The sequence below is a fragment of the Plectropomus leopardus genome, chromosome 11 (assembly GCF_008729295.1).
Source record: "Plectropomus leopardus isolate mb chromosome 11, YSFRI_Pleo_2.0, whole genome shotgun sequence".
Lineage (NCBI taxonomy): Eukaryota > Metazoa > Chordata > Actinopteri > Perciformes > Serranidae > Plectropomus > Plectropomus leopardus.
This window is the reverse complement of record NC_056473.1, coordinates 5,783,340-5,808,647: the sequence shown is the minus strand read 5'-3', so window position 1 is coordinate 5,808,647 and position 25,308 is coordinate 5,783,340. Positions and strand designations below refer to the sequence as shown.

General features: G+C 41.9%; 1 protein-coding gene across 7 annotated transcripts in view; it reads right to left on the bottom strand.

The window, feature by feature from the left end:
* tle3a (TLE family member 3, transcriptional corepressor a) overlaps positions 1-14,566 on the bottom strand; it is a 28,402-nt gene extending 13,836 nt beyond the window's left edge. For 3 of the 7 annotated variants that reach the window (XM_042495705.1, XM_042495709.1, XM_042495706.1), the window contains exons 1-7: positions 14,146-14,566; positions 13,474-13,633; positions 12,798-12,898; positions 12,551-12,614; positions 10,026-10,070; positions 2,839-2,901; positions 2,477-2,581 (exon numbers count right to left, since the gene is read on the bottom strand). In XM_042495705.1, coding sequence (XP_042351639.1) covers positions 2,477-2,581; positions 2,839-2,901; positions 10,026-10,070; positions 12,551-12,614; positions 12,798-12,898; positions 13,474-13,497 — 402 coding nt within the window. In that variant the 5' untranslated portion in view covers positions 13,498-13,633; positions 14,146-14,566. Of the gene's footprint in view, positions 1-232; positions 263-2,476; positions 2,582-2,838; positions 2,902-10,025; positions 10,071-12,550; positions 12,615-12,797; positions 12,899-13,473; positions 13,634-14,145 lie in introns of all 7 variants that reach the window. The other 4 variants (XM_042495702.1, XM_042495704.1, XM_042495707.1 and 1 more) reach the window with 2 other exon arrangements.
* Between the last annotated feature and the right edge of the window lie 10,742 nt (positions 14,567-25,308).

Here is a 25,308-nt window from a genome sequence, read left to right as displayed (position 1 = left end):
TCTTTGCCCCTTTTTTTCTCACACTGAGTGGAGCTACAGAAAAAAAAAAACACACACAGGCAAAACTGAGCAAATGTATTATCATAGTCTCTGGTGTACTAACTAATGCATAGCACTTGGACACAAAAAGTGCCATGCAAACATGCACAAGCTCCTCAAGCCCAGATGTGTGCACACACCAAGTCAATTAACAACAGCATGGCACATACAGATATACACGAATGCCACTGACCATGAGAGCAGGGTACGCAGCTTGCTGCTGCTGGAAAAGGAGGACAGAAGACGGTCAACAGCTGCTCTGGACGCTTTGTCTGTGTTACTGCATACTGCAATGACTGCTGTTAATCACAAAATAAATCCCTTTTTTTTAACATCTTTTCAAATCAAAGCCATTGTGTGGGTTTATCCAGGTGGCCACTCGCTGAGAGGCAGGCAGGCTCATCTGATCTACTTCTTGGCTGACTTCAATATTTGGTGTGTTTTCTAATCAAACAGGAGCCGCCACCAGTCAGGTTCATCTCAACGCAAGCAGCTGCCCCAGTTGCATCCTATTAATGGCCCTCAGCCCCATCAATAAGGCATGCAGCTGGCTCCTGGCTGCTGCCTGTCTGCCTGGCAAGCTCTTTCACCCCACCTTGCTCTACAATATGCATGAGGATTTTGGCATGCCTACAGAGCCTCTCCTCAATGAATAACTAATGGAAAAGGTATTCCTAAAACATACAGTAGCTACATTTCCACCTCCTCTGACATGAGCAAGCGGCGTGACATGGGCAGAGGCCTGAGTGTTTCATAAAACAGGCCGGCTGCCAAATAGGATCATAAAATAAAAGTATGAATACGCTTGTCCAATAGTTTGCAAAATGTGGGTTTTTAATTATGCTAACTATAAATTAAATTTAAATTTAAATTGCATATAATTAAAGGCCAACAGAGACTCACAGAGGAAGAATCACTGGCAAAATGCCAAATATCTGCCCTAATAATAGGCCAGGCCAGATAATCTGTCGACCCCTAATAAAAAGTAAAGAAATATTCTATTGTTCCATATGTGAAAATCACAGACACAGAAAGGAGCCACAAACTAAACAAGCTTTTTTTAGCAGCTGTTCTGCTTTGGTCTAAGTCTAACAAACATATAAAAAACAAGCAGCTCTCCATCACCTCAACACATCTAGTCAGACATATTCTAGGGAGCAATTATCTTGGAACAAAAGGTCACCGAGGGGGCATTAATTGAATTCTAATATGTGCCTCTAGTCATCAAGTCAGCCTTTTGGGCCGACCTCTTCTGCATGCTAAAGACTCTGCAAGATCCAACTGTATTAACAAGACCACCGATAGCACGAGCTTTCTATCGAGGGTGACACCAATCACTTCTGCTTCAGGAGCGCAGGGTGAGTACAGCTGATCAATGAGGAGCAGATGGTGTTTTGAAGCGGTGATGAACGCCATACATTACAGCTCAGTGCTGCGGTGTGCAAACAAGAGCCGCGCTGCAGAGCTGTGATGGCTGACTGCTGTCTGCACTGTCTCAGCTAGCTCGCAGCGCTGCCTGTGTTCTGCTCACCCTCAGCCTTTTAATTCCCACAGCTATCCAGGTCAGCAGTGAGGGATGAGGCTCCTCGTTAAAACCTTAGCCAATTAAAGCAATACAGGCTGCAAAGGGGATCTCAAGAGCTCTCAGGCTCGCATTTATAAACACACAACAAGGCAGTGAAGATGCCGCTGAGACCAAAGCCAGAGCAACAGACCAGCTCTAGAGAGCTACACTTGTTGTATATAGTTTGAATATACTGGTGAAGAATATAGTTACAAATAGGACAAAATATGCAAACTAGGGGTCGACTGATATCGTCTTTTTTTAAGGGCCAATACTGATACCAACTACTAGTAGTTAATGAGACCAATACTGTTTTATCAGTGCCCATGCCAATTTAGATTAATAGGAGGTAATAAGACCAATAATCGATATTTGTAACCGATATGCCTTTACAATAAAAATGAAAATCTTTCTGTCAATATTTAGAATTTGGAATATAACAAACTCCGAAAACTGAAAAGTTCAACATCATATACAGCAAGTTTCTCCCAACTTTTTCTTATAAAGTCAAGTAAAAAATTGAAATTAAAAATGAATATCTAATATCTGAGGTTTTACAAAGTAAAAGTTACTCCCATGCTGACACTTTTCTTTGTAGTTTTTAATCAATACATTTTATTGGTGATCATTAAAATAAAATGCCAAATGTCAGCCCCAATAATTGACCAATGCCGATAATCTGCGGACCCTTAATGCAAACACGTTATTCAAGAAAAGGAAAATGTGCACTCCAACCTTAGCAGGTGGTGTAATTACATGCTATTCACTAAACAGTTCAGACCACTTGGAGCAGAAATGGAAAAGTACTATTTTTTCATCTAGAGATCATCTTATGTGCAGGTCAAATAAAGGAATAAAAGGGGGTATACACACGGTGAGAGGCAGATTGGGAAGTCCACGTACCCCGATGATAGCATTCAGCTCAGTCATAGTCACCTGCTTAGCCCGCTCCACTGCCTGAGCAACCTGCTGTTGGTGCTGTGGGAAGACATTTACAAGAGATGATTGCCAACATCTATCACGCACCCACACTCACTTATCACTGAATTTCACACTTAATTTTCATCGTGCTGCTGCAATTTTAAAAGTGAGGGCAAACGCCACACACAATTACTCAAAATTGTCTAACATGATTTTTTTTTGTTTTTGGTGTTTTGTATCTTTAGAATGCAGGCAACAATAAGTGGCTTCAGTTTAAACTGTGATACTGTGGGAGAGCAGCATTCAACACTCACCTCTTGTGACAGGAAAGGCATAATTTGAGCTAAAATTGCGTTGAGCCGTTTGGCAATCTCCGTCTGGAAAACAAAAGAGGAGCAAAATGAGACGGTAAAGTATGGAACAGACAGTGACTTCATATAACCCCGCCTTTAATGTTTACACCGATTAAGTCAATTACTGCGGCAATCAGAACTGCTTGACTCAACATCCTCTAAACAGCGTGATATTGACATTTGAAATATTTAAAACATTAGGAGAGCCCAGGGGGATGGAGCACAGCTGTGCTGAGAGTGCACTCCATGCTAAACGGATATGAGCAGGCAGAGTGCTGCTGCGCTGAGAGGATCCTCTCTCACTCTGCCCTCCTTCCCCTCGTCTGCAACAGCGCTGTCCTGCAGTTAACCTCAGAGTTAAACCACACAACCACACCCCAGGAAGCGAGGCCCACGGACCAGACTGTTTACTCACATGTGACAGTGGAGGCAATTTACATTAGAGGGTTAGAACTGCAGTTTGAACAAAGAACCATAATGACCTCGAGGTAACAGACCTCAAATCTATGATCAATACCATTACAAGATGTCTACCAGCCTGTACATGTTAAAGGGATAGTTCAAAATATTGTTTTAACCCTCCTATTATGTTCATTTGTCATCACCAAGAATATTCCTGAGTGACCTGGGTCATGTTTAATCATCCAAAAATTGTTAGAAACCAAAAAAATCAGAATAAACATTGTTAGTATCTCATTACTAACACAATTACCAACAATTCAATCAATATTAAGAGCAATGGTGTTATTCATCTCTCACAGATCATGGCATTCTTTTTTGAATAGGCCTACATGTTTAAACTTTTTTAAATACTTTATATTTTTGAACATTAAATACATAAAAAATATGTATTACATAAAAATATAACATTAAACAGGTAAATCTGTTTACCTATGTGTAAAATATAGTTTTTTAAAAACTTGATTTTTTTTCCTTTCTTTGGGATGTCTGACATTTGTAAAGAATAAAAATGGTCTATATATGACACTTCTGACCCCAGTTTCACTGCTGTGTCAATCTGACCAGATCTGACCCTTTGTGATATAAACCATTTTAAAGTTGATTATACTAATTAAGTCCAGTTGAAGAAGTTTAATACTGAAAAAAATTGCTTTAAAATATTTTCCAGAGACTTTCAAATTTTAAAATGGGTCATATTGACCCCCAGTGTAACAGGAGGGTTACGTGGAGTTGCATGGGGTACTTAGTTGGTGTATTACACACCGATTATATCAAAAGCAGAATGGAGTCTGTCATGTAAGTTAAGCAATATACTGCTTGCTGAACACTAGAGCTGCTGGTCTGCAGCTGCTTCGATTAGTTAGTCAGTGTTATTGTGTGACTTTGGTGAATGTAAGCTAGCCTTTATAAATGCCAAAGTCACACAATAAGACAAACAAAATAACTATCTGATGCAGCTGCAGACCAGCAGCTCCTGTTGTCTCCCGAGAGCTATATAACAAGTTTGTTTTCTCAGTGGGAACCACTGTCTGAAATCAAAGTAAAGCATGTAAAAATATTCTAAATTTAGTGTATAACTGCTGTGATATTGACATTTTTTGGGTGGTTAAAATCTGTTTTGCTGCTGCCCCCATCCACAGTAGTACATTGCTTAAGCCTCATTCCCACTGCAAAAAAATACCCCCTAACATCTGGCTTTTTAATGCAATGGGAATGCGTACGGTCGGCATTCACACCCGGGTCAAATGACTCTGTAGTAGACACGGGAATTAATCGCCTCTGGCTCTGATCAGCAATGATGGGAACATAACACCCGGGTAATTTCAGCTCCTTAACTGGCAAGATGCAATGACGTGCCGTCACTAATTACCGTTTGTCTCCTCCTAAGCAGCGCCAAAACATTATTCCAAGTTAGTCTGTCCAAGTTTGAAAAAGAGATGGAATAACTGAGAGGTATAATACCGAGAAGTAACCACCATGGAGTTTCCACAGATTTCTGCTCTCCTGCTGCTATCTACTGTTTACCTGTTCTCTGGCCTGTCTGTAGCGTCAAACGGACACACCAAAAAACAACCCGCACAGGTTTTCTACTAGCAATGGGAATGCAATCCATCGCCTACATTTAGCGTGTTTTCCCGTGTTTGAAAAACCAGCTTGCAAGCCCTAATTTCGGAAGGAAAGAGGTATTAGCTTCCATGTCAGACTCTAGCTTACCTCTCCAAACTGGGTGGTGAATCAACTGGCGTCTACTGTTTGTAATATGCTGTCTATGTTTAAGTATCCTATGCAACCCTACTTAGAAAAAATCTGAACTATCCCTTTAAGAGCCCAGTGTGCTATAGCTCTGCCTTTCCAAGACTGAAGCCCATTTCTCACTGCAATCAGCTGCCCAGCCCACCACCCTCCCAACCTCTCATCCATCCACAGCGCCCTGCCTCCATTCTTCTGCTTGTCTACCAACTGCCATGGCAACGGCTGCAGCCCTATCTTGCCGGGATCATTATGCAAATGGCACCTCTGCTTGACCGTAACAGGCTTTAAAATCATATTACGTGCTTGGAGGCAGGTCATTAAATTGAATTTTCAGCCTGTCGATCACATGAACGTAGCAAATGAATGGTGGATAAAAAGAGCAATGGGTGTGATACACACACACACCCCCTCCCCTGTAAAAACACTGCACAGCCGGCTCGTTCTGCCTCCTTCCTCTTCCAGGGATGGGAGATGAGACTCTCAGGTTCAAGCTCTGCACTGGGAGCAGAAAAAATAACAGTGCCAAAGCTACATCATCTATGGAATTTATGAGCTGCAGTTCAACCCAAGGCCACTGCGGAACACAAACACATCACAGGGATTTTCTCCGATTTTTCATTTGGAGCAGCACACACAATGTACTTTGCAGACCGCCAGCTTATTTATTACACATGGCAGAAATGCCAGGCAGTTTTGGCAGCCAGACGTATTACCTCTGAGCAGAGCCAGAGAGATTGGAGACTAATGTCCAACAGAACGAGACCTGCTGACCCAAGCTGCAACATGGATAGCCACTTAGCCGGGCGAGCCAGCGGGACAAACAACAAGCTGAAGATGAAATATCAGATGAGACAGGGTAAAGCCCAGGATCAGGGGCAATAATGTGAAACAAATATATGGTAGCATGTGTTACAGAAAGTGCAAGAGACCATAAAACAACACTGATTAGAACTTGATTGCAGACAAGAAAGACGCTGCCTCTTCCAACACACAATAAATGTGACCTACAACCAATAAAGTGACGAGAGGGTTAGATAAAGGTTCTATCTGCATTAGTATTAATGCAATGTGGTAAGTGCTCTAGCAAGAGCTCAAGAATGCCCTCAGAAACGGTGGAAAAGCTACAGAGCCTGTATAATCCATGTTTGTTGAGATAAGCCATGTCAATAGCAGTCGAACATTTGACAGGATTTGTGAAAAGGCCTTGAGCGCGCAGTCCACTCCTCTGTAGCTTAGTGTCATGGTGACAGCTGGCTGGGAGAGGTCAGGAGGTGGCTGATCCACTGCGCCCTAAACAACTGGCAGCCTCTGCACTCTCACAACATGCAAATACATGGAAGAGGCATCAACTCAGCTCGCAACTGCTGTCAGAGAAGATACAGCACAGCGCTAGGAGGATTTTTTTTTGTCCTGCTAGCAGATAAAAATGGGGCTGTTGTCACTTTAAGTAGATGACAGCTTGGCCCTTGAGAGGCCAGCTCTGCGCTGCTGCTACACAATTACAGGTACTCGGACCTGTGTAGCACCACTTTAAGAGCACTCTCAGGCTGGCTTGTCAATGGCGTGCAGAAAGGCATTCGCCTGTTGCTATCAGCAGGGAGAAAATGGAGTAGAGACACTGATGAGTATTAAATACAGAGGGAAAACTAATGGTGGCTCTGGTCACATGAGCCATCTATAAACAATACTTGACTAGTCAGATTTAGAGGGCTTCCAATTTGAGATGACAGCGTCGCCCATTTCCTGATTTTTCTGGTAGGAAGGAAATTAGACTCGCACTTCACGAGCGGCTCATCCACGCCGGAAAAGGACACATGTTTCAACTATAAACTGAGATGTTACACAAAACAGAGCCTTTGTTAACCCTTTGAAACCTGAGCAAGTTGGACTTTTTTAAAAAAAGAGAGAAAATAAGGCAGAGCAACAAAAGAAGAAATGACCCAAAAATATGCAAGAAATTAGTAAGAGAAGTTACAAGAAAATTACCTACAAATACTAAAGAAAAAAGGCCAAAAAGTGATTAAAAAATATATATATATATGTATTTTTTCCTGTAACATAATTGTATGCATATAATCATAACATAGTTTTCTGGATTTTTCCTAGCCTGCAACTTTCGGTCACCTTTTACTTATTTCTTGCAATTTGTGGGACATTTTTTTACCACATTGTTCACGTTTTTGAACGAAATCAAAACAATTTGCTCGTTAAACAGCTTGTGAAAGGCATCTAAATGCAAAAAATTGATGTCAATCCAGGTTTCGAAGTGTTAATGAGAGGCAAGTCCAGAGTACATTTTTAATTGGCATTTGAAGCTATCTGTGTTCAGGGGTGTAACACCAAAGTCTGGGCACTTTGCATAAGCATTCACTGCGCTGATCAGAGCCAATAAATACCTGTGTGTACTGCACAGTCATTTGACGCGGGTGTGAATGCCCATTGTAACCTTTCCCATTACATTAAAAATCCAGATGTAAGCAGTTGTTGGTGGGTTTTTTTGAGCAGTGGGAAAGAAGCTTTATACCCCTTTCACACCAAAATCAGCGTGTGCACGCAGGTTTTTTGAAACATTGGGAAACTCTCTCAGTCTCTTCAAACTCAGCGCAGACTAATTTGAAGCGATGCTTTAGTGTATCTTAGGAGGAGACAGGCGGTATTTAGTGGCAGCGTGTCATTGCATTTCACTAGTTAATGAGCTAAAATTAGCATGTTCACCCAAGTGTTGTGTTCCCATCAAAGCTGACCGGAGATGGAGCCGATAAATACCCGGGACTACTGACACGGGTGTGAATGCCGATTGTATGCATTCCCTTTGCATTAACAGGCCAGATGTTAGCAGGTGTTAGCAGGAGACTTTTTTGTGCAGTTGGAATGAAGCTTTAGAGACAATTCAAGTGCAGGGACAGAATAAACCATTTTGCACCTTTAAGGGGTGAGCTGGGCCTCGGAGAGCTTCCACTATTTCTTTACACAGAGTTCAGTGCTTTAACTGATTTAGTGAGCAAATTTTGATTTATCCTTATTTAGAAGTAAAAAACTGCAAACAAAACCAAACATTTCATTCCCGACTTTGCAAGGGGCCCCTTCCCTTGGGGCCCTTGGTAGTCATTTCCCCTACTACAACGCCCCTGTCTGTATTGATCTGTGTAAGGCCAAAAGCCTGGCTAAATGGATGTCTGAGTCATTTATGATTAACCTTGTCAGCCGCAGCAGTCAGTGTGGTGATTATGTTGGCTAAAGGACGGCTGTGATCTTAAAACAATAAACTAATTCTAATAAAAACAGCATAAAACCATAACCTTCAAACCTAAAATACAATAACGTTCTGTTTATATAAATGAACCTGACATCCAACAGTTCACACCCTGTGATTTTTACACCCCAGTGCAGTCCCACATGACAGATTGGGGATATGGGGGCATCCATGGCTTGGAGAGCCACCCACCACTTTTCACTGCACGCCTCCTTTGTATGAACACTGCAGACAGTCGGCTGGCTGACCAAGTTTGTTTTGGCCCCGGGTATGGCAGATAGTTTGCTACTTAGCAAATGATTCCTGCAGCCATGTGTCTCACGTCTGTGTTACGACTACAGGTAACTGCCAGATCTGATTCACCAACACCAAAAACCCTGCACAGCTCTTGGAAACAAGCACCAGATGATGGTAATTACTGGCTGACATCACGCTGCAGAAATTAGCCGTTTGCATCCACACACTGTCAGGGCTGATAGAGAGGGATCAGATAGCACTGCCACATCAGTCCATCTGAGCTGTGCCGGTGTGTGTGTGTGTGTGTGTGTGTGTGTGTGCGCGTGTGTGTGTGTGCATCCTGAAATCTGAATTATGTCCCTGCACGGTAATGAAAAAGGCACAGTTAGAGGAATGGATTTCCTCACTATGGAATAAATCTCCTGGCAGGAAAATAATATGCCTATGTGCATCCAATAATCCATCCCAACCCTGTCTGTTAACCACTCCCCGTCCTCTCCTCCTCCCCTGCCTGGGCTGTAAGCTGGGGGAGCCGCATGGACGGGGCCCACACTGTTTGCTCACAAACACGCCGTTCAGCAGGTTAGGGCCCCACTGATGAATTATTCAAGCGCTTCCATCAGCTCTGTTGAGGTTCCTGATAAAAGTCAGGCGCTAAAATGGATCAGTCGATTAACCTGTTTACACAGAGCTGGGCTGTTGCCCCTCCCCCAGCTCTATCCTCCAACTCCTCTCCGGCTCCCATCCCCCTCCTTTTTCCCCTCTGGTTGGCGATAAGTGCCTGACAGAAGCTATCAGAGCAGCCCGAGCCCTGACAGACATGTGGCAGTGTGACACACGGCCCCAGACACTGATGGATCACCCTACCGCACCAATCCGCCATGCCTCCAACACTGTCATTAACCAGGCTAGCAGAGGGGACAACCTCACTGGTTTCAGAGCTACGTGCATAGGAATCTCCAGATTACTCATTCATGCAATCTTTATCTGTTCGAGCATCAGTGTGACTGATCTGCAGAGCAATAAAAGATCTTTTGATAAAGATAAGTGCACAATAAGTGACTAAAGGACTTTTGCCCCTCTCTTTTAATTACTGTATATCTTTAAAAGAAATACTGACCCATCAGCAGTCCTCTCGCTTTAATCATTAAGTCAAAGGCCGAGCCTGCCAAAGTCTACCTTTAATCTTATCAGGAGGCTGAGACAAATCCAAGCTTTCCACCGCCAGCATATTTTTTTTAAAAAAGGGGTCACAGCAGTTGTACAAGTGGAGGTACAAGTTTCCAATCGCATCGCCTTGTTTGTGTGCAGCAGATCCATCTGTTTACAACCTATTACTGATGCTCAGTTCACTTCACTGCGGCTCCTCCTGGGTCTGACATCCCCTGACACTGTGGAGAACCACTGAGCTGAAAAATATGAGGAACATGATGATGGCGCCTACCTGTTTGTGCATCTCGATGTTCAGCCCGTAGGACATCTCATAATACTGAAACACAAGCAAAGATTTAATTGTGATTAATGAATTAAAACAAAGTCACATTTACAATCAAGATGTGCGATCATTCAATACACTGTAAAATCTGAAAAGTTGATTTCACTTAAAAAAAGTTTTAGGAAACCAATAACCTTAAAAAAAATGTTAGTGTAAGTCTTAATTTATGTTTGCTTTATATGTAATTGTTAAGTTTACTTAAAATGTAGTTCAATTTACTTAATTTTGTGAAGTTGTTGCAGCTTAATAATGACAAGTGTAATTAAATCAATCTTTCTAAGTTTTGGTAACTTGGTAAACCAAGTTTACTACACTATATATCTGTATTTTGCTGGCTGCAAACTCATCCATCATATTTGTATTTTCTTAACCATGTAAACAAAACAGAACTCGCAGATCTCCTAACTTCACCATTGTCAAAATCCTCCTTTTTTGATCAAGTTTAGATAGACTAACTTTGTTTTTGAAGTCGCTAACACTTAGAAAGAACAAGGTGATTTTATTTGTCATTTTTAAGTTGCTAAATCTTCACAAAATTAAGTAAATACAGCTACATTTTAAGTTAACTTAACAACTAGAAAATAAACATAAATAAAATAAACATAGATTAACAATAATAGTTGTATTAACTTTCCTTTATCAAGACAATCGGTTTTAATTTAAAGTAAGATCAACTTATCAGATATTACAGTGTACATGTGTGCAATTATACTGAGATTTATTTTTATGATTGTCTCATCATCATCATTTCAGCTTGACTAACATAGGTGTAGATTTTGAGGGGACGCCGGGGAAACATTACCTTCAATATTTAGCCCATGTGCGTTTATCCACACAAATAAAAGCATAAGGTAGCAGAGGACTTTTATGTTGACAAAATTAGATTTTTTTTTTTATTGATTATTTTTGTGGCTTTTTGACTTTATTTTATATGATAACTTAAGCGTGAAAGGGGAAAAGATAGGGGTTGACATGCAGCAAAGGGCGGAGGTGGGAACCAAACCCACGGCTCCTGTGGTGAGGACATAGCTTCTGAACATGTGGCGCCCGCTCTACCAACTTAGCTGCTGGGTGCCCCCCAAATTATAAACTATTACGCCATACACTGATACAGAAATGGCACAAGTTGGTGCACAAATATTCCCCGAAATGAAATTAAGTGTTTGCAGCTTAATCTTTTGTGGCAGACGCCCAAAACACCCGTTTCATGTGTCCCCCCCAATGCTGACAAGAAACCTACGCCCTTAATTCACTGTATATATCCACAAATCAATATTCCATTGATCACAACACTGATTACATCACCAAATGGTTTTCAACATAATAACTGAAACCTAAACACAATCCCGCTTCTGCTGACAAACATGATAAACTGAGTTCAGACCAAAAAAAGGAGTTCTTTGAGCAGCTAACAGCGAATCACCAATAAATCAATATTTTGTTGTTTATAGTGCGGGCACAGCGAAGAAAGGGGTTGGATTTATTGATCACCATCTTAAGCCCTTTAGATCTCCAGGATGTCTATTTACTTAGCGTAACGCGATTGCTCAACACTCTTGATATTTGGAGCCAGGTCAGTCCGTCTGGCTGAAATGTAATCCGTGGAGCCCACAAGTGGCAGCCAGGGCAGAAATGGCTTTCCAGTCAGCGTCTATTTGATGAGGCCAATGCATTATTCAGTCCATTAGCTTCTTCGAAAATTACTCTCAAACAAGAGAGCCATTCTGTCTGAGATCAGAGCCCTACAGCCGTAGCGTAACCTGACACCCAGTGCTGGCTGTGGGATACTTCCCTACATGTTTACCTAACCTCCTCCCTGTCAGGCTGACATGTTGTTTTCCTGTGAAAAGCATGTTTAACTTAAGCCTGCATGTATTGGTTTAAGTCATCTCCGGTGTGTTTACCTGGAACAACAGAGCACACTGCCACACAACAACCTCCTGATTGCATCACGTCTCAGCTGAATTCCGGCATCATAAGCACGCCTGTGTTGTTCTAAAAAGGCTGTTTAAATAAAATCCGAGAGTTCACACAGAAACTGGCGCAAAATAAACCGGTTCCACAGCCTCCATTTTGTTTGCTGTGGTGCATTTTTCCCACACACTGCCCTGATCTCCTCCACCATCAGCTCACACCTAATTTATGACCATGCATATGTCTGAGCGTGGAGTCTCCTAGGAGAATAATCAGATCAGCACACAGAGGGCAACGCTGCAGTCGACCCTTGGAGATCAGGGGCGCGCTATAATGGAGCCTCAGCCCGCTGCCGCCTGCCTGTCAGGAAGAGCTCCTCTTTAACAACCAGCTACATCAAACCCCCCCGGGGCCTTTCACAGGCCCGTACCTGACACTCAAACCCGCCCTAACCACCACGCAGGTGATCACAATAGCCTGTCTCGCTCCACCCCAACTAGATCTCCAACAAGCCTTGCAATTTGGAACCATAATTGCTCCCTATTGTAACATAAGCTCACCATGACATAGTGGCGCTGCATCTCCGTCTTCTCATTGGCCAGTTTGTCATACTCCACCTTGAGACTAAAATAGAAGACAAGGTGTCAATTTCAGGTGTCTATCTCTTCAATAACCCACTCACACTTAGCACAGAATTTAAAAAAACACATTTTTGTCATTAATGCAGATTTCATTCAACCAAATATTAGCTGTATTATTCAAAAGAGAGTTAAAACTGTCATTCTTTGGTGATATGATTGTTATTACCTGTGATATTGGGCTTGCAAGAACTGAAATTCGTCTTTAATCCTGTCACAAGACTCTGCTACGGTGAATTTGAAGCCAGGCTGACCGGGCTGATGTGGAGCCTGAAAGAAAGGATGTTAAATTTTTTTTTTTTTTTAAAAATCAGTCCAGTGCAAAAGTTTTATTTCTCATTTTCTGCTGCTGAAGGGAAAAAGATTCTCACATTAGACTTCTTCCCAGATAATATCTTCTCTGCAGTGAGTGAGACATTACCAACCCCAGAGAGGTCTATACTTCACACCTCCAGAAGTTAATAACACAACAGGAATACACTTTCACACAAAAATAAAGAAAAAAAGAAATATAACCTCAAAAAAAAAAAAAATTTAAAAAAAACAAAAAAAACAAACCACCACCTGTCTCCATATTCAGCAGAGTCATATGTTAGTGTATGGCTGAGTAAATATCTCCAGGCATGCAAACCATCTGCATCCATTTACCACTAAGTGCACATTCTGGTGTAGCACAAATGCATTGTGATATAACCATATAGTGATGAGCTGCATTAAAAGTGGGTGGAAAACGCTTCGCGGGGCACATTTCAGAGGGAATGAGCGCAGACAGGAACCATGTCAACATCAGTGTTGTCAGATAAATATGTAAGCTGTAGTAAGTGTGTAGAGAAAGCGCGTCTTACCGGATGTCGGCCTTGTGGATACATCTTGAAATGTATCCTTTGTTTATCTCTCCAGTGTGCAGGTCCTTTGGCAAAATGGTTGAAAACGTGCTCACAGCCACACCGGGCTCAGCAGGCAGCAGGGGTGTGGGGTGGGGGGGCAGGGGAGGTCGTGAAAATCCTGTGTTGAAAAAAAAAATACGCGGTTTAATCTTTAGACGAGAGAAGAAGGAAAAAACACAGGATAGCGCACGTTGTTTTGCTAATAAGTAACTACAAACTAGTTCCAGTTATTGCAGAGATGTCAAAAAAGCAACACTGCGCTTCTGTCTTCTCGATGACCTTATTCGGTCAGTGGTCACACTCGATATACTGAAAAAAAAACCCAATTTAAACTATGCAAACACACTGTGGGTCGAACACAAACGCGACTTTTACGCATTTAGATTTCAATATTTGCACCAAATTTTTGACTTCAATCTTGGCTGATGTTCATGAAAAGAGCAAAAAAACAAAACAAACAAAAAAAAAACCCCAAATCGTCTCTGGACGTCTCCAGGCAGGCCACGACCGACAGCAGCTGGCTTTCAAACCTACTGTTTGAGTCCGCGGAAAGCGATGGGAACGGTGCGCCGTTGAGCGTACGCCCCAAAAAAACCCTGAAAGAAATCAACAGCTCTGGTGAATACATACCCGTGCGTGCGTCCTAGCCGTCCGTCCGACTTTTGCTACACAAGAAAAAAAACAAGAGTAGGCTATAATTCATGCGCTTAATCCCTCCTAATGTGAGCGTGGTGGACGCAGTTCTTGACAAGCATCCTCTCTCTCTCTCTCTCCGGAGCGCACCCAGTCAGACTGGGGGAGCAGTTGGGAGAAAATTTGGTGCGGTCGGGCTCGATTAAACTACTTTATTCTCAGCCGCGAAACCTCCGAGGAATGTGCGCCTTTTGTGGCTGGTTAATCCCAAAAAGAAGAGAAAAAAACATATATGCTTCCAAAATCTGTCTTCCGACTCGAAGAGGTTGGAGATTCTTTAAAAGCGTAACATGGTACTCTCCACAATCTCGCATTTCCCCCAGTTGTCCAGCTTACCCCGGTTGCCACACACAGGCAGCAGGGCTGAACTGCCGTGAAAGCGCCTATCTGTCCAATCGGATTACGCGGAAGGAATACGGCCACATCTGCCTATCGGAGAGCGACGGCCCCCACGTGGGGTGCAACGATACATGACATCATCCCGCAGATCCACAAGGCATCATCCGTCCGTCCCACCATGTACAACAACAACAGCAGGCATTGATGTGCCGACGATGATATCCAAATTTGACAGAGACAGCGCAAATTCCACATCCGCGCTTCATTAGAGTGTTTTTTATAACCGTCTAAATAAAGTTGATTTTTTTTTTGGGTGAGACCACCACCAGCGGGAGGAGGAGGAAGGGAGGTGTGCGGGTGCAACAAGCACTCTTGAATTGTTATCCCCATACAAGGAAAAAAAAACCCGAGATGGGAGCTTGTTTGTAATACACGGTTATAAAAATGTGAGGCATTTTACCGTGACACATTCAAAAGGGGAGCCAAAATAAAAATTTAAAAAAAAAACGTGCGGGTTAAACTCCCCCTGCACACCGTGAAGGACACTATAATGACCAATCGATCGACGATATCCTGCAAATTAAACCCGACCGGATATACATTTTTTTTTACCCTTAAACATCTCGTGATTCTTGCACAACACATCCGCGCGCCAACCTATCAGCATTTGTGTAATAGTTGCAGCGCGCGGAGAGGAGAGATGATTGCCTTTGTCTGATATGAACATCAGCCATGTCTGAGCGCAGCCTCGACGCCTTGTTTTGAAGCTTCGACTCTGGCCCCACGTGGGACTCCTCTGCGGCTTTAAGGCCTCTCGACCAATGGCGGCGCGGTGCACTTACTCGCCGGCTTCCAATTGGCTGAGCCGCGTCGAGCCTGTCATTCACGAGGCAGCGTTGTCAATCAATACCACGCGGGGTCAAGCGCTGACAAATGCCTGTGCTCCTCGGTCCTCTGCCTGTGAATAGAGCCTGGAATGGCTGCTTAATTAGCTTCGAATGGCTTTTCTCTCCAGTTCAAACAATCTGTTACCACCACGTGGTAATGAGAGCCTACATTAAACAAAGGAAGAAAGGAAGCATGCAAACAGTTGTAACATTACAACCTGTAGTTTTCCTTTACACATGGGCCTATGTAACGAGCACACAAAAGGTTCTTGTTTACCTTTTTATCACAAAGGCCAATCGAACCTGTTCTAACATTAAAACCTGAGTTATTGTGAATGTATGCATGGGGCGCCTCCGCAATCAAACATCACGAAAATAAGACACTTGTCTCGTTGTTTTGAAGGAAGCTACTTAAATCAGTTGCATGTTATTTCTCAGCTGCAGAAAAACAATGCCAGATGCGTAAAAATAGCAGCCTAATTATGTTATTTCCAGGCTTTTAATGTATAACACACATTTAAAGTTGTTCCATTACCACGAGACAAAACGTGGAGTGTTTCTACAGTTACAGCATTTAATCTTATACAAAACTGAACTTAATTATGGTTGTGTCAATACAACAAATCCAAATTAAAGACAAGTGTGGCCAAGTAGAGGCTGTATAAAGTCGGTATGGTCAGTAAAAAGTCGAATTATTGTTAGACTGACTAAAAATGGACTTTAAATATACATGTAAACATGTAAGTCCAACCAAAAGTCGAGTCTCTTGGAGTCGGACTTACACACCTAGATTATCCGGTTGGGAATCAAGCTGATCTTTTATGTACACTCTATACCTCAGTTGGACCTGAACTGGCATAGACAATCTGCGCATGCTCCATAATCATGGAGCCGAGCTTTGCAGCGTCCCTTCACAGCTATTCTCCCAGTTGTGCTTCCAGGGCGTTTTTTGGAGCGGTCGCACCTACAATGTGCCTCGGTTTGATTGGCCCCGAAAAATGGAGTGTATGTATGAAATGTTCAGCACTGAAAAGTTATTCATGTTGTCACCATTCAACATGCGACCTGTTTGCAGCTTACTAACTTGTTTGGTTTGTGATGTAATAGGTCAACCAGAGGAAGGTCCAATAGCAACTAGCTGAAAAGGGTCATATTGCCACCTACTGTGGCTGCGTCAGACAGACTTCCTTCAATAAATCAATTCTCACCTGGTGCCTGTATACTGGGACAAGGACAGTAGTCCAATTAAATGGCCTAATCGAGCTTTAACCGTAGCTTTGCTGATGTGTGCATGTAACGCACTGACTGACTAAATTGTAAAACAATCAGTGACGTTTCATACAGGTATAGCAATATCTTTATGAAAACGCTACGGCCGTTCTGTCATGTTAGGGCTCTTTTTACTCCCTTAACCTGTGAAAATAGATCCATCTGGTTCCAATGTTGCTGTCCTCATACTTCTATACGCCCTTTATGATAGCATAGATACAGCCAATGGATGGCACTAGAGGGCAGAGTCAAAAGTTTGACCCAACAACAAACAAGTCGATGGTGGAGAAGGAATAATGTACCTTTTAATGGAGGCAGCACTGCAGATGGCGGTGGTCTACAAAGCCATTCAATACATTCCAATATGTGGACGGAGAATTCTTTTCAATATAATACCAATTTGCTCCGGTCACCATTTTTGTCGTATCTCACTTAAATTAGGCTACACTGCTATGCTGGCACTGCTCTGTTTCCATTTAACCTTTCAGAAAACATGTACAAATACGGACGAAATGAACACAGAGTACAAACAGAAGGCTTCATCTATATACCTGTATGTATACATCTAACATTAAGCATAAATGTGCTCTCAATGCCCTGACACACCAAGCCAATGGTCGGCCCCTGGTCAATGCTGGCCCGTCAGTGAATGTCTGTTACCTTAGTTTTTGCGGTGTGTCACACACAGTTGGCAGTAGTCGGCCCTCATCATCTTTGTCATCCAATTCAGCAAGTTGTATCTGCGTCGAAGACAGTGGAGCCTGTTAATGAGAAAAATGATTCTGATGGTTAAGTGAGGCAAGAAACAGATGTGAGGAAAGCAAACAAACAGCTAAAGTCAGGAGGGTGTGAGATCAAAACAACAGCTAGTTATATTAGGTAAGATTTTGTTTTTTATCCATTGAGCTCTTTAGCAAAAACAGTTCATACTGTAATTGTTTGTGTTATTGTTTGCTAGTACACAGTAAAAGGTGACAAGAAAAATGACCTGGAAAAAAAAGAAAGACAATTGTCTTTTTTAAAAAAAGGGAAAACCTAGGGAAATTGCAAAGAGAGCTATAAATATATATAAATATATATATATATATATATATATATATGATATATATATACATATATATATATTATAATTTCTTTGTTTTTTTAAAAACTTTTTTTTGGCCAATTTTCAGGAAAATTTTCTTGTAACTTTTACGAATGGGGTCGTTTTTTGTTAAGCTGATCATTGCCTTCTTCTTGTGTTCTGGAAAGAAACCAGGCCAATTTGCACAGGTTTCGAAGGGGTTAAATCAGTTGGATCTTGTTTCTTGGCTGTGATAACAAGCCTGTGAAACAAGGAAACACGATGCCAGATGCATTAAAAAAGAAGCCTAATTATTTCATACCCAGTCTTTTATTACATAAAACACATTTAAAGCCGTAAAGTCAGCAAGAGACAACACGTGGAGTGTTAACACATTTCTAACATGTAATGTACAAAAGTGAACTTAATTATGGTTGTGTCAATTAAGCATATTAAATTATATGTGTGGTTTGTGTAAGTGTGTAAGTGACTAAATTATAAAACAACCAGCCATGTTTCACATCGAGTATGCCAGAATCTTTTTGGGGAATACTAAGGTCATTTTGTCATGTTAAGGTCTGAGATCTCCCAGCAGTGGTCTTACTTGTCATTCTTGTCAGCCACCTTGAGGATGTGGGATAACTGTGTTATTTCCAAAAGTATGGAGGCCGTCTGTGAGAAACTCAAGCACACACAAGGGCTGGCGGGCTAATCTCAGCCAGGCACCCCCTCATGCTTTTCAATAGAGAGTGCTTGGATTAAAGGCAACAAAAGGCCGGGCCAAAACCCCAGGGAGAAGGGGAGCCCTCCGCCCACTGAGACCCCCACACTGTTTATTTACACGGAAACCCCAGCCTCAGTGAAACTCCCACCCTCAGGCATTACACACTGGCCTATTTGCAGAGGTGGCTTTAATTCTCGACAGAGCAGGGATTGTCCTCGCTGCCGCCACTTTGAACTGAGGTGAAATTCACTTTCACATAGCTCAGATATAGCTAGTGAGCAAATATTCTGCTTCTTCTACATAATTACTGCACAGCTTTTGGTCCAAAAGTAGCTATAACTGTTTCTCTCTGCAGAATATGTTAAAATCTTGGTTTTGCAGCTGCCGAACAAGGCAAAGATCAACGACAGGGGTGGAACTATTTATCATCAGGGTATATATTGGATGTATTTGGAGATTACACAGTGCTGGCTCATTAATGTGACTTGCAGTTAATAAACCACTTGGCCATTTTTTTCTCTCTCATGCAGGCTCACTTTCCTGTTCATGAAGCAGAAAAATGAGGGCCCTGTTACTGCAAAGGCTGCGTTTGTACTGCAGTGACTCCCACTCCAGGGTACTGGCGTGCTGTTTACATGGAGATGCACGCAGACATACTGCACATTGACAAACAAACACGCACATGCTGTGTGTCGCAGCCACGTCATTCACAGGCAGGAGGCAGAAAGTCACAAAACACACACACACTTGCACACACACACATTCCATGCAACAAAGGGCCTACAGTGTGGGGTGGAAAGATGAATTGCCCGTACTGTATTATCAGGATGACTCATCGGGGAGTAATCAATGAAAACAGGATGAAAGTCTTATCAAAGGAGAAAAAATGCAGACATGAAGAGCATCTCAAAACAAAAAGATGAGATCTTTGGCAGGAATTCGGAGCTGTATTTAGCCCTTGGCTGAGGAGGACATAGAGGCAGTTGCTCCACTGAAATTAATATTCTCTGCTATCGGCCATCTCTAACTGATAAACAAAAGTACAGACATTAATAACAACACATGTAACTGGCCTGGTAGAGTTTGCATTATGCTTTGGTGATTTCCCAGACACGCCAAACCGACGGTCAGCTGTTGGTCAATATTGGCTCATTGGTGAGCGTCTGCAGCCTTTTTGGGGGACACTAGTTGGCCCTTGTATCCTACTTTTTGGCAGATTCAGTATGTTGACTGGCATTTGAATCGGTGAATGAAATCAATCTAAAGCTTCATTCCCACTGCACAAAAAAATACACTGGGAAAGCGTACAGTCGGCATTCACACCCACGTCAAATGACTGCAGTAGTCACAGTCTCCGATTGCCATGGGTGGGAACACAACACCTCGGTGAACACATTATTTTCAGCTCCCAAACTGGCATGATGCAGTGATGCGCACTGTCGGTCTCTTAAGCAGCCTTAAAACATCAATTCAAATTAATCTGCAATGAGTTTGAAAGTGAGACTGAATATGTAAAAGATATATAAAGAAGTAACCACCATTAAGTTTTCACAAATCTCTGCTTTCTGCTGTCTACCTCTTTGCTAGCCGACTGTGACGTCGCAAGGACACACCAACACAATCCACAAGGACACACACACAGAAAGGCAGACTCGTCCGCTGCAGTGCTGTGTTCACAGGTCGGCTACTTGAACTGGGAGTGTAGTCTAGAGCCCGTTTTTAGCCAGTTTACCTGTGTCTGAAAAACCCGTGTGCACATGCTAGTTTTGGAGGGAAAGACTGACAGTTTTGCTCAGCGCACAAGAAGAGAAACTGAAGTGAGGGAAACAAACAAACAGCTTAAGTCAAGAGGGCGTGAGCTCAAAACAACCTTGTTCTTATACAAGGTAAGATTATTTTCTCAGCCACTGAGCTCTTTAGCATAAATGGTTAGTAATGGTTTGCACTATTGTTTGCTTGCGCACAGTAAATATTCTTTGTTTTTTCAACATCAGATTGTGTTCTTAATGTGCTAACTGTCTTGAAATTGTGCTGTCAGTTTTCCAGTTTCCCTTTTTAAATTACGAATACAGACTACTGCTGCCTGCTGGTTTGGAGAGTTACATTCTCTCACGCAGGTGCAAAACTTACGTGTTAGTTGGGTGTTGTCTTGCAAGAGCAACTTTTCGGCAAAGAGACACAGACGACGAGACCTCACAGCAGTCTGCGCTACTTCTTTGATGTTGGGTTGGTGTGTCTGGATTAGCTTTACTTCAATTTCTTGCCATAGCTGAAAAACATGTTTTAAAAAAACGTGCCAAAAACATTTTATAGTTGGAGGGGATTTTCTTTCCACAACATATTCCAAGTTCCTATAGCAAGCTGCTGTTGCAATTTAGAGTTAATTGCCTTCTGCCAGTATGATTATAACACACTTAAATTAAACATATTGTATAGAGTTTGGAAATATGTCACTAATAAAAAACGTATGTTTCCTGAGTTCATCTGCCAATATTATTTTGCGCTAATATTTCCCAAGACATTTCTCCTTTGTGGCTCGATAAGATACAAACTTCAAGTTTTGGAGTGCATTCTTTCACATTCAGGTTTAATTAAAGGAAAAAATGTTTGGTTTGGGGGAAAACACCACAGTCAGTGCTTTAACACTTTGAAACCTGAATAATTGATTTCTTCCAAAAATATGGGAAGAAGCTAATGAGCAACTTGAGAGGAAATTACCTAAAAAATAGTAAGAAATTAGTAAAAAGTTACAAGAAAATTACCTAAAATAAGCAAAAATAAAGGAAAGTGAAAAATAAAAATATTCAAGTACCAAAAATAAAAAAATATTATATATTCTGTAACTTATTTTGAATAAATAATTCTAATAATCATAAAAACAGATGCTGGACATTTTACTATTTATTTTTTTTATATTGTTAAAACTATTCTGATATTCTTTTTCTCTCTTTCTCTCCTATTTTAACATTAATCTTCAGGTTGTTTTCTTGTCACCTCTTTACCAATTTCTTGCAATTTGCTCATTGCCTTTTTTTGCCATGTTTCTGATGAGAATTTCACCCTTTTGCTCAGGTTTCAAAGGTAGAATACTTGTGAAAGGCGTCTGAATGCAGCACAAACAGTACATGTTGATCGAGGTTTCAAAGGGTTAACATGCTAACAAGTAATGATGAGAAGTGCAGAATACTGTCATCATCCAGAAAGTTGACATGCCAATTTAAACAAAGGCTCAGGGTTACAATAAAACTGTCATGAACTTTTATTGGCTGTTTGTTAATCAATCAAATGTTACTAGCAACAATGACGTCCTCATCTTTCAATTACAACGCCGTCATATAAATCACAGTGAGTTCATTTAGCACACTGAGTCTGTACAGGTATAAAATATGCTGATGCGCGGTGAAACTACAACACGGACAGCCTCTCTGTGCTGACCCAGCAGGACTCACGCAGCTGGTACACGGACAGCTCTTCCTCCTCACGCCGCCTCATCTTTGTACACAAAGTTGTTGTCTCTCTGTGTTGTTATTGCTCTGTGTCCACCACGCACGGCAGAGCTGGAGGGCTGCCAGTTATACCCACTTAAATCCAGCAGCATACTTTCAGAGAGATGATGGCGGCTCATAGTAGCCCTTCGAAACTTCATGTTTCACTCACACACTTCACACTGCATAATCGAGAATCAGAATTGCCGTGTGGTGAGAGGGCTTGCTCAACAGGCCCTCAGCGCAGGAAATGCACGGCCGCATCACCTCTATTTTGACAACAAACTGCACATTACGGCTCGTTACGGGCTCATAGCTAGTAGCTATGCGTGCTGAAACGTTTCCAACTGGCAGTCTCCTTCTGGACCCAATTGCTATAAAAAGATTCAGCATTAAAGTGATCAGAGGAACAAGCGGTACCAGTTGATTGAGAAGACCTTGAGCTGCTCAACTAAGATTGTGTTACTCTAATCCAGTTTGCTAAATGGATAATGTGATTAAAAAGGATTCTTTAGGCCTAAATTCAGTTATGGTCCATTATTACATTCACATGGCATGGGAATGACTTCACATGACTGTCTCAAAAGAAAAATATGTTGTCAAGGTAACAGGCCGTGCAAGAAAAAGTGCAATCGCTACTGAGGTCAGTCTGTAAAAGTGCCTCACGAGGGCGAACATTATATTCATTTACATCAAACAGAGATGTAACAGGGTACGGCAAGGGGAGGGGGGGCACCTAAACGATGAGAAATGTGATGAAGCCACTTTGTGGAGGTCAGTGCTGAGATGAATTTGTCGCAGAATGTAAAGAATGGTAAGCAGAGCTCTTTAACTCGAGCCACAATGACAATGTGAGCTGTGTAGTATCTCAGAAATCTCCTCATGAGACCACAGGCTTCTCTCCTCATATACTGCATTTCACCACTTCTGCCTCACTGAGGAGCATTTCATATTCCCTGGCACACAGTAATATACTCCTCCACTCCTCCATGCCAAATTGACTCCACAAGTGCTCCTATACCTGCTGACTGACACATGCTCGCCGAAAATGATTCCTTCACCAGCAGCCAGCATTGCTGCTTGCTCTGGCAGGGTACTTGATTCCATTATTAAGTTGAAAAAGAGAGACAGAGCGAGGGGATGGGGATGGGGAGGAAAAAAAAGAAGAAGCTTGACTGGGTAGAGAAGAATAATAGAGAGCTAAGGAAGTTATCAGGGCAGCGGAGAGTGAGCCCGCTGTCTGACAGCAGATCAGAGAGCTCCTCCAGCTGGAACCCTGTGCTCATGAGCCCGGCAGAGCAGAGCCCATCGCAGTCGGCCGGGATGATGAGCTTCACTGTAGGACAGGTCAGCAGAAGCACCTATAGACTGAAGTGTATATCAACTCCATATCTCCAGCACAACACCTCAACTCACCATCAGGAGGAAGCACTCAAATCATTCACTTTTGTAAAGTAATTAAGTACATCTGTAATACAATTCTGAGTAACTTATTTGAGTATGCTACTTTCTCTACACCACAACACATTAGTGGCAAATATTGTACTTTTAACTCCACAATATTTAGTTACTCTTTGCTTTCCACACCCACACTGTTCTATCACTATGGGTTGGTAAGTTTTATTAACAGTAGCTGCATGAGCGCAGTGCAGAGCAGCGGCGATTAGTTAGCCACTGATATACACAGATGGGGACTCACACTAGCATGGCCAGCGTGGCTAGCGTGGCCAGACCAGCTACCACAACAAAGAACAGAGAAACACAAACCACAAGTTACAGACCCCTTTCCCACCACAATTAGAGTGTGCATGCAGGTTTTTTTAAACACAGGAAAACCTGTTAAAAATAGGCAATTAACTCCTTGATCATTGCCAGTAGACCAGAGCTGTGTACATGGCTCTGCAGCAGACGAGTATGCTTTTTTTTTTTCATAAAAAAATTGGTCAGTAAACATTAGAAGGCAGCATGGAGGCCAGTGAAAATGTTATGGTAACTTTGTTTTTATATCCCTTACTTATTAAGTCTCTCTCTTAAAATCAGTCTAAATAATTTGGAAAGATGGGCAAGCACTGCTTTTGGTGGAGATGGACGGTATTTAGTGAGTGGCTTGTCATTGCATCTCATCAGCAAAGGGGCTAAAATTTGTGAGTCCTGCCAGGTTGTTGTATTTCCATCACTGGTGATTGAAGCTAGAGCCGACTACAGCAGAATCATTTGAGTTAATACCCATAAATAAAAAAGTCTGATGTTAGTGGGGGTTTTTGTGTAATGGGAAAGGGCCACACAGAGAGGAAACGTGACTTCATTTTCTGCTCAGAATGCCATTACTCTGTAATTTCTTTACATAACCAATAGTTGTTTCCTGCTATATTAATGTAATGAATAAAGACACTGAGCTCCTAAAAAAGGTCCCCAACCTTTTTCGCTTGTGAATCTTTACAAAGAAACAAAACAGTGTCTAATTGGGGTGGTATCGTGTTTCAAATATCTGTCAGTTGTTAGCAGTTAAACCAAAAAGACAGTTCCCCTCTGAACTTAGCAGATGGTTTCATGTAAATAGAAGTCTGAGGCCCAAAGAAGCAAACTGGCCTAATATTATCCAACAATTCACACAAAAACAAAAATTATTACAAATTTGTGCATCACACTTTTCTTTTTTCCTCTCTTGTTTATCATCTTATGGTCTCACATTTATCTAGTGACATTTTTAAGGGGACACCAGTCTTTAAATCAGTGAGTAGTTTGGAAATCTGTCACATATGATCAGAGTGATTAATCATATAGGTGTGTGTGGTCCCTAAAACATGGCCATCAGTGTATTTTGTTCCCTAAACAAGGACACAAACGGGTTAAAGAATTAAGGAGAGAGAAGCCCTGAGAGAGAAAGCGAGAGCAAATCAACAAATTAATGCCCGTCCTATGAGAGGCTAAGCCTCTTATTTTTATTTCAAATGAGGATAGAAATTGACTTCCTTATTAAATCTAATTATTAGCCAGTGCCCTCCAAAAGTCTTCTGAAATCGCCCGGAGCGACCAGGCTATTAGCATAAACACCACCACTGGCAAGCTTAAAACAAATGGTATATTTAGTCAGTGTTAATGGGATTAAAGTGTGCTGGATTCAGGAGCAGTTCTACTAACAGTGAGCATCACATCTTCATTATGGATGGCCTGACTTCTCCATTTCCACTCTCTTTGTTTGCATTTCATTCCACTCTGCTGCCTCCCGCTCCTCTCAGTTATTCAACAGATTGTGTTCAATCTTGATCCAAAAATCCCAGACAATCATAAATAATAAAGGATTACACCAATCTCTGAAAAGCTGGTGGCTTG